The sequence below is a fragment of the Bison bison genome, unplaced genomic scaffold (genome assembly GCF_000754665.1).
Source record: "Bison bison bison isolate TAMUID 2011002044 unplaced genomic scaffold, Bison_UMD1.0 scf7180017864181, whole genome shotgun sequence".
NCBI lineage: Eukaryota > Metazoa > Chordata > Mammalia > Artiodactyla > Bovidae > Bison > Bison bison.
This window is the reverse complement of record NW_011494753.1, coordinates 7,545,197-7,555,392: the sequence shown is the minus strand read 5'-3', so window position 1 is coordinate 7,555,392 and position 10,196 is coordinate 7,545,197. Positions and strand designations below refer to the sequence as shown.

The following is a 10,196-nucleotide window of genomic DNA, read 5'->3' as shown; positions in this document are numbered from 1 at the left end:
TCTGAAGAGGCAGGTCAGGTGGTCTGGTATTCCCATCTCTTTCAGAATTTTCCACAGTTTATTGTGATCCACACAGTCAAAGGCTTTGACATAGTCAATAAAGCAGAAATAGATGTTTTTCTGGAACTCTCTGGTCAGGAGGGGCGGCAGTGAGGAGATACCCCTCGTCCAAGGTAAGGAGCAGTGGCTTCGCTTTGCTGGAGCAGCTGTGAAGAGATACCCCACGTCCAAGGTAAGAGAAACCCAAGTAAGACGGTAGCCAGTTCTTGGTGGATTTCGAAGAGAATTAATGTATGGGTAAGAAAGACTGGTTCCAGAAGAGATCTTAGATATATTTCACAGTGGCTTTCTCTCAACTCTGCTGGCTTACCATATGCTTTAACTCTGTTACTGTACAAGACATAACAGATGTAAGTCCACAAATGACTTTAGATAAAGGCTTATAATTTTATCATCCCATCCTGCTCAGTCTCTTACTTAACTGTACTGGCTTGCTGCTGCTGCTGCTGCTAAGTCGCTTCAGTCGTGTGAGATCAATTTACTTAGCTATAGGTCTGAATATATGCCAGTCAGATGGGTTGGTGTGGATGCCTGGCTCCCATTACCATGGTACCAAGAGCCCTCTCCAAGGCTTAGATTCTGCTCAGACAGGTAATTCTGTTTTCTTCCTTGCCAGAGCAGTCCAGACCAAGCTAACTACGTAAGGGCAGAGGATAGCACCACATAAGTGCATTAACACACTGCCTCTTGGTACAGATTCTTAAGAGTACAACATAAGAAACACCACAGCAATTAAATGAAACTGTTCAGTCTCTGAAGGGCCAAGAGAGAAATTCTGTTTAACTGAAGAGTCGTCATAAAAACCATCAGCACTCTTCCATTACTGAGTACGTTACTCGGCATTGGAGAGGATACTCTTGGGGGCTCAGATATACTTAAGCTGCTCCAAGGATCACTCAAGGGATTAAAATCATAAGGATTTCATTACCTCGTCATTGAAGGGGTCTAATTTGTTCACGTTGAGTGTCATTTTGTCATTTTTCATAAATTAAAGGAGAAACAAAATTATTGTTTCTATCTTAGTCCCCACATGAGATTTAGACACTTTCTTGAGAGTAAAACTAGCTGACTCCTGGGTCTAGCAGGCTGGCTTCTGATTTGAGAGGAGCAAGAATACTCTTCACTTTGGTTTTCATTCTATATATTGAGTGGAGGGTAAGAGAACAGAGGCCTTTTGAACTGAAACTATTTTGCTGTGATCTAGGCTCAGGGCCAGAATCTCATGAAGTGATATGCTTCTCTCAAGTGCCCTTTACTTTAAGGAATGCTCTCAATATTGTGTACCAGGCTGAAGTGCCCCACTGCTATGCAGAATGGCTTGAATGGCTTTCAGGTCAGCATTTCTTGAGCTCTAACAGGGCTCCCCAGTATCTACCTTGGTAACAATGTCTTAGGAATCTAAGTTCCATTAAGGAATACAATAGGTTTCTTTACTACATATATACAAATCAAATCATTTCTGTCTCAAGTGGCAACAAATTTTGCTGACACCACAGGCAGCCAGGCCCATTTTAACTTGCAACACTGTTTATTCCATATAGTGTGCGGGCACTGCCAAGAGACCTTAATAAGCCTGGGCTACAGACGCCTGGGTTTCAGTCACAATTCTGCCTCTAACCAATTCTGTAAGTGATTCTGGGACATTCTCTCCTTTCTTAGGCAAGTCATTTTCCTCACTGGCAAAGAGGGGGTCAGGTGAGAGGATTTCTGAGGTCTTAGTAATTTTGATGTGAGCTCGAAAACTGTTTTATGGCATTTGCCATTTTATTCCTAATAGGATAAGAAAAAGGAAATAAGCATGCATTTAGAAATGTGATGTTTCAGGCACGTTGCAAGATACTTGCTCTTTTATTAACTTCCTCATAACTCAGCTCAGGCCACTTTATCCAAAGATATATATGTATATATATGAAATGCCCCCACAAAACCTAAGTCATCTTTAAGGTACGATTCAGTTGCTCCTTTCCATGGGGCTTCTGTGGATTTTTTTTTCCACTCATAGTGCTTTCTTATTTTTCTTAACTCTTATTATACTAAGAGGTTATGTGTGGCTGTGTTTAAAAACTGTCAAACCAGTTTTTAAAATTGCAACTGTTTTGAAATTACCTAATTTAGTAAGCTATTATTCAATGAAAAAAAAAACTGATAAAGTGAGTGACATTAATTGAGTCAACAACCTTACTAAGAGAGCTTTATCCTGACCTGGGCATACAACAGACAGGCTTATAAAGCCTAGTGTATATGTACTTGAGAAACTACTGCTGGCTTTCCACCTACTCCTTCCTTTTCTTTGGTTTCACATGTGTCTAATCCTGAAACAGGAAAATCACAAAGAGAGTTATTCCTTTTCATATACTGCAGAAATTCCTATCATACTAAAATAACATATTTTATTAAAATGCTTAATTTCGCAAATCAGCAGCAGCAGCTTCTACGACCGACCAAGTCTACTAAATCTTTTCTGATTGCAACTATTAACTTTATTAGAGGCAAAAAATGCCATGGTTTGGCCAGCAAAATCCATGTTGATGAAAGGAGTCAGTCAGTCACTGACTAGAAAATGTGAGATCTAAGATTTTACTGTCGATACTATGTTTTGTAACTATTAAGGATACAGAAGCTATAAAAGATGCTTAATAGGGAAAAAAAGAAGTTTAGAAAATTTGTGATATTGGTGGGCAATAAGTAATTAAACAAGTATCTGGCAGTACAGAAAACTTATAACACAATTCAATTATGATTTAAAACATATAGTGTACATACAGTTTCTCAAGCAAAAAAAATTTCATCCTAATTGGAACACAGAGATGTCATATATAACTACATTTATATGGAGAAGGCAATGGCACCCCACTCCAGTACTCTTGCCTGGAAAATCCCATGGACAGAGGAGCCTGGGGGGCTTGTGGTACATGGGGTCGCTAGGAGTCGGACATGACTGAGCGACTTCACTTTCACTTTTCGGTTTTATGCATTGGAGAAGGAAACGGCAACCCACTCCAGTGTTCTTGTCTGGAGAATCCCAGGGACGGTGGAGCCTGGTGGGCTGCCGTCTATGGGGTCACACAGAGTCGGACACGACTGAAGCGACTTAGCAGTAGCAGCAGCAGTATATAGGATTTATATGAAAAATAAAATGTTCGTATTTACCATGCTTCTCACTTTATAATTCATGGATGGTGATAAATCTATTTGAATTGTGAATCTAAAAGTTTTCTCTACATTTTGAAGGTAACCAATACCAAACTAGGTATGAGAACTACAACTCCACGATAAATAAGTCATTATTTTGAAGAAATGATTTCCTTGATTTAGTGAAAAACCCAGGGCATGCAAAAGAGTGCATCAGAAAATTCTTTTTGTGTAAGTTTCCATTGTTATTTCAACAAATGGGTTTTGTATAAAAACAAATGAGTATTTGTGGAATAACTCCTCCATATAAGAACATAACGCAAGATGGTATGTGGATGGGTACAGAATGGAAGCTAGACCACACATGCCTTCAAAGAGATTATAATCCAAGAGTGTTAATGACAGAAGCACTTGAGTAACTCTGGCACCTTAGCCAGACCAGCTAAGTGCATAACAGACATAAAGAGAACTGTGAGGTTTAAAGGAAGTTGGAGGAAACAGGAAAAGCTTGAAGGAGAAAAATGGAACTTGAAATAGGATTTGATGGATGACTAGAATTTAGAGGCAAAATTGAAGGATAGGAGAGAGTGATACAAAAATGAGTGAGGGAAAGAAAGTATTCTCATGAAAGGAAGAATATGAGCACAGACATGAGGCAGGAAAGGATGGGGCACTTAGAGAACAGTCAGTATTTTTTAAGTACATAAGATATATATGGACAGTTTGGGAGTCTGGAATGGACACGTACATACTGCTATATTTAAAACAGATAACCAAAAAGGAACTACTATATGGCACATGGAACTCTGCTCAGTGGGTGGCAGCCTGGAGGGGAGGGGTGTTTGGGGGGAGAATGGACACATGTATATGTAGGGCTGAGTCTCCTCCACTGTTCACCTGAAACTGTCACAACATTGTTATTCAGCTATGCCTTAATACAAAATAAAAAGCTTAACAAAAGAGACAGATATAGGAGTTAGGTTATTTGGAAAGGGAAATTGGCACTTAATTACAGAAAACCTTGGTTGCTGAGTTTGAATGTGATTTGGTAAGCAATGAGGAGTCACTGAACATTTTCATGCACGAAAATACCACACATTTTATTTTCGTACAATCATATATTAACCATAGGCTAGTCGGACACGACTGAGCGACTGAACTGAACTGAAGTATATATTTAAAGTTCTCTATGCAACACAGCCAACACACATAAACCTCAATCCTATACAGGGACACAGATCAAAATGCTATTGCTGAAACTGAACCAAATGGAGGGGAAAAGACCAGTAAACAAATATGTGCCAGGGAAGAAAGGAGGCATAGAAATCAAGATATTGTCACTTGTGCTCTGCAGATGCTGTAAGTTGAACAGTGCATTTTAACTAAATGCTGGATTTCCTAAATAACTTTCTGAGAGTCACAATATAGTATCTGGTGATGATAATTATGGTCAAGTTATAGCTATTAGTTGGTCCCCATTTCTATACATCACTCCAGATTCCAGCCATCTTCAGCATTTAAAGCCAGTAAAATTCTTGTACCATAAGAAAGGACTAGAGTTAGGGGCCTTAGTTCAAGAACAGACTCATGACATAAGTGTCTGCCATATGCTAAGAATCCTTAAGCTAAAAGGCAACTACCTCAATCCTAATTACAGGATAGAAAATGCTCTGCCATTCATTAAAAAACAGTCCAATAGCATTTCAAACAGCATCATCATTTTATACATATATCACATGAACACACAACACACAATGGAGACAGAAAGTTAATTACCTCATGATCATGAGTGGCCTGTCGGGCTGCATCTAAAAATATGAAAGAACAAGAACATTAAGCTGAAAAACAAAACAAAATTCAAAAAAACTTAAGGAAATGACTGTGCCAAAATACAGAAACTGCTGGTATATGTGGGTTCTCAAAACATATCATATTTTCTCTAATAGCTTTATTAATCAGTCAACAAGAGTTAAAGGGAACACCGTCTTATAGGTTATGTAATTAGATGGAAGAGAAAGAGCAGACACAGTCCTCACCTTTAAGGAGAACAGGGTGGGAGAGTGGACAGGAAACACATGCCAAAGGCTGTTTGCACAACATTACAGTTTAGCAGGCAAGATGCCCAAATGCAGAGAAGACGCAATGGCTAAGGAATGACAGGCTGTTATGAGTGGGGCTTCTGTCTTTGGCAGTGTTCCCTGAAAAAGGGGAACTTTAGCAATACTTTAACAGTGTGATGAACAATTTTACAGAAAACAAAAGATCCATGGAGACCAGGATCTTCTGTATCTTGTTTACCTTTGCATCCTTAATGCCTAGGTGAGATCCTGATATGTAATAGGAAGTGTCCAACATATTTTTTGAATACATGCAAACAAGAATGAGTGAATTAAAAAGATTAATCACTGGAAGCGGGGAGAAATGATCACATGAAAGGCTTAGAGGTGTTAGTGAAAGTGTTAGTTGCTCAGTCGTGTTCAACTCTTTGCAACCCCATGGACTGTAGCCTGCCAGGCTCCTCTGTCCATGGGATTCTCTAGGCAAGAATACTGGAGTGGGTTGCCATTCCCTTCTCCAGGGGACTTTCCCTACCCAGGGATCAAATCCAGGTCTTCTGCATTGCAGAGAAATGCCTAAAGTGGAAATAGAAGAAAAAGCACAGGCAACTAAAAGGGGCCTTGGAGTACAAGTCAAACTGTTGATCCTGGATATGGAAACCCAACTGAAATTTCTAAATGAGAGCAGTGTGATTTTAATAAATGTTGAAGATGATGCTTTAAGTGAATCTAGTATAATAGAGAAATGATAGAAACATATCTTTTGTCTTTATTGCTCTAATAGTAGGCTTTATGACACTACATCATGCAAAACGAACTACAAATATATTTGATTCTGGTTCTGATACCTTGCCTATGAGATTTGCCTTTCTGACGGTCCTGGGTTTTCCTGCTGAAAACCTTGTAGGCCTCAGTCTTCTGATACTGCTCCAGTTCCTTCATGTAACGCTCCTTATCTCTGTCTGCCTCATCAAGGTAGCGCTAGGAAAGAAATGTGGAATTATTTTCAAGAACTAGATCTTACTGAGGTACAATACTAAAGAACTTTTTGAAGAAAACAAAAGATAATTAGAACATGGAAAGAAAAGTAAAAGTGGAATAAGCTTTGAGCATTTAAAAAAAAAGTCATGTGAAAAAAATATCTCAATTATAAAAGAAAAAGGCAATTTTGACTTTTTAGACTATAGCCTTTTTTAACTTACTGAAGACAAGTTCTATTGAGGTCATTCTCATAAAAAATTCACGAGAAGATTATGGTTCTTCCTCTAATCCTATAGATAGAAGTACACATGGCCACTAGAGTCCTCAACACACCACATAGGCACACTTAAATCTTCCCAGGGGAGAGGATGGAATATTACTCTGTTTCTTTATCCCCAACCCATTCTGAGGGGATGATCTCATACATCAATTCGCCTTTTAAGAGCCAGGAGAGAGGAGACACAAAGAACATAAAAAAGAATGACCTCATCCTATGGACCTAAAATGGACTACTATGAGAGAGCCTGTATCTACATGCCTTGTGCTATTAATTATTTAAACAAAGTTCATTGATCTACTAGGATCATTTTGTTTAATGCCTTGTACTTTTCATTCATCAATTAGGTTTAAGAAATAGAGTATAAAAATACTGCTTCTAAATGAACACAAACTAGAGGCAGAAATTACGTTAATAGCCTTGTCCCACACAAAAGCCAGATATAGAGGACGCCCTGGCCAAATCTGGGAAAATTTAAGTATCAAATTTACTTAGTAATAATTTATAAACCATTGGGAAAAAGAGAGATTCATATGCCTATACCAATAGTAAATAAATAATAAACACATAAATGGAGAGAGGAAGAGGGCTCTTGCTTAGAATGCTAAGGGTCAACCAGCACATGTGAATTGAGTGCTAGAGTTGGAAAATCATCATTTTGCAATCATCATGGTAAAGATTAGATCAAGAAGAAGTTATTAATGACTGCTAAATCTAGGGAAAATTCTGAAATGGAACAGACTATTTGCATGTTCTTAAAATGTCTCTGCACAGACTGCTTCTTAATTATAAGGGAAAGTGAAAAACTTTACTGAGTGAGCAAAATTAACATTACCAACAAGAAATAAATGACATTGTGTGCCTGCAAATGCGATACCGTGAGAAGGGCCAACACCATCTATGCAGTTTTCTGACCAAGAATGCATGACCTCAATCTAATCATGAGGAAACATCAGACAAATATAAAATGAGGAATGTTCTGTTAAGAGTAAACAAAAAAGAGGGGGAGGAAGAGAGAGAGATGATATTCTTAAAAAAATATCAATGTCATAAAAGACAAAGAAAGGTTGTGGAAATATACTGGATTAAAGGACTCTAGAGATTTGACTGCTAAACACAGAACCTGAACCCTGGAGTGGAATCTGAACTGGAGGGGGAATGTTACAGAGGAACGATGTTAGGTCAACTGATGGAACTGGAGTACAGATGGTAAGTTAGACAGAAGTATTGTGTTCATATAAAAGTATGAGGTTGCTAACTGTGGTTAAGTGAGAGAATGTGTCTAAGGAAATTCACACTGAAATATTTAAGGGTAAGGGGCCACGATATATGTAACTTACATGAAAAAATTCAGAAAAAAATTGTGTGTGTTTGTGTGTGTAAGTGTGAAACACAGAGAGAAAGAAAGAGCACATGCCCAATCTTGCCCAGGAGAGTATGTTGTGTTAATAATACATGAATCTGAGTAAGGGTATTTGGGCATTCTTTGCTTGTACTATTCTATGCCTGTAACTTTTTGTACATTTGAAAAAATATTTTCAAATAAAAATTTAAGAACAAATACTTGCCTTAACTAGTTATCACTGTATTATCTGAAAAATTTTAAACAATGATCATATATTAATTTTGAAATAAAAAAATTAAAAAAGAGAAAAGAGTAATTACTATGTACAGCTCATGATCTCTGTCTAGCCCTTTATACATTACAGCTAAAACAATGGATGATATACACTGTTTTCTATTAGCTTGCTACCACAAACACGGAGCTTCAAGTTGCAACTCAATCTGATCTCTTTGAAATTTTTTTGAATTCAGTTAATTTCCAAGAGTGTTTTTCAATTTGGTTTAATTTGTTTGGAATCCTTTTTCAGGAGTGTAGGACATAAAAAGAATTACAGGTATACTTCAGATGCTGAGGATGCTGGGAACTTTTAACCCCAAACCACTCTAACATCATTACCATCACGCTACTTTTGTGGCACTTCAGTCAGTTTGTGGCTATCTTGTCCTTAATTCTGCTCAGATCTCTCTAACAGATGGATTTGTTTCAGTTTGGCAATAGGGTTAATTTCTGTCTTGGAGGGGAGAGAATTCAAATAGTTCTTGCTTTATTTTCCATAGTAGGTTAAATTTACCAGAACTCCAGTTAAAAAAATTTATTAAAGCAGTTAAATCTTTTTCTTCAAATTCTTATGTGAACAGCAGAATTTTATCAAAATTCTCATTTAACTCAGGACTTTTCATTTAACTCAGCAGGATAAATCATGTTAATAGATTTCTTAATAATGAACTACTTTTTACATAAGTCTTTTTGAACTCAGCATATAAAGCAAATAAAAGTAGAGCCACTTTGGTTGAGGTTGCTCACATGCCTGCAGCAGACCCTGAAAGAGTATAAAAACTACTATGCTAAATAAAAGGACTAGGAAGGACCCTGCTATTCTGGTCTCCTAGGTATCATGACAAAAGTGAAGAATCAAGAGTCCATTCTCTTTGCTTTTCTGACAAAAATTATTTTTGAGACAAAATCAAAACCAAGCAAAGGATCAGGAATAGGAACAATTACCTGTTTTTCCTCCGGAGGAAGTTTACTCCATTCATTGCCTAACATCCTTGTAATTTCTGGAAATGGGACTTCTGGTCTCTTTGCTCGAAGCTGTTCTCGACGCTCATTCATGAACCGAACATATCCTGTAAGAGGGGATTTGGGTGCATTGCTGTCTCGAAGAGGTTTCTTTCTCTTTCTTCCTTTGGACCAACCTCCTCGTTTACTTCTTTGCTGCAAAACAAGTCAAAATTAAAAAAACCCAAATCAAATTACAACAACAAAAATTTTCCTAATAACGCAACAATGAACACTGACAAACAAAACAGGATTAAGTGCATTTTCCCACCATTAAGGCCCTGCATAGTCAAAGCTGTCCAAATCTGTTATAGAACAAAAGACTGCAATGCAGTCTGCAGGAAGGGACTCCAGATGGTTCACCTGCAGACCTTTTTATGTACCACGCTACACACTGTTTCACTAAGGGGCCATTTTAGCGCTAATCCCAACAGATAAGAATAAGGAGTACCGGGGCTTTCCTGGTGACCCAGTAGTTAAGAATTCGCCTTGCAACGCGGGGGACACCAGTTGGATCTCCGGTCTGGGAGGAGGAGCCCATTCGCCACAGCTACTGAGCCTGTGTTCTGGAACTTGTGAGCTGCAACTACTGAGACCATGTGCTGCAACTACTGAAGCCTGCGTGCCCCGAGCCTGTGCTTGCAACAAGAGATGCCGCTGCAATGAAAAGCCCATGAGCTGCAACTAGAGAGTAGGCCCTGCTCTCTGGCAACCAGAGAAAAGCCTGAGCATAGCAGTGAAGAAGCAGCACAGCCAAAAAAAAAAGTGAATATTAAAAAAACAAAACAAAAGGGTAAGGTACCCCTACCATAATCACATAAATAAGCTCTGGCCGTCATATGCACTTAACAAAGCCTGACTCCTGCCAGGGGAATATTCTAGACGAGAAAGGCAGCACATACACAGCACTGTACCAGGGCAGCCGACACTGCTACAGTAGATCAGATCAGAACAAGATGCTGTCACATGCACTTGTGACAACAAAAGAAGAGACAAGCTGTAGCACTGGGATCAAAATCATTATGAGGGTCTTTCTCACTGATATCATTCAAAAATCAGTTTATTT

General features: G+C 38.4%; 1 protein-coding gene across 1 annotated transcript in view; it reads right to left on the bottom strand.

Moving 5' to 3' along the window:
- Positions 1-10,196, bottom strand: part of HMG20A (high mobility group 20A) — an 82,668-nt gene that overhangs the window by 16,795 nt on the left and 55,677 nt on the right. The window contains exons 4-6 of the mRNA XM_010843310.1: positions 9,074-9,286; positions 6,098-6,230; positions 4,969-5,000 (exon numbers count right to left, since the gene is read on the bottom strand). Of these exons, the coding sequence (XP_010841612.1) occupies positions 4,969-5,000; positions 6,098-6,230; positions 9,074-9,286 (378 nt within the window). The remainder of the gene's footprint in view (positions 1-4,968; positions 5,001-6,097; positions 6,231-9,073; positions 9,287-10,196) is intronic.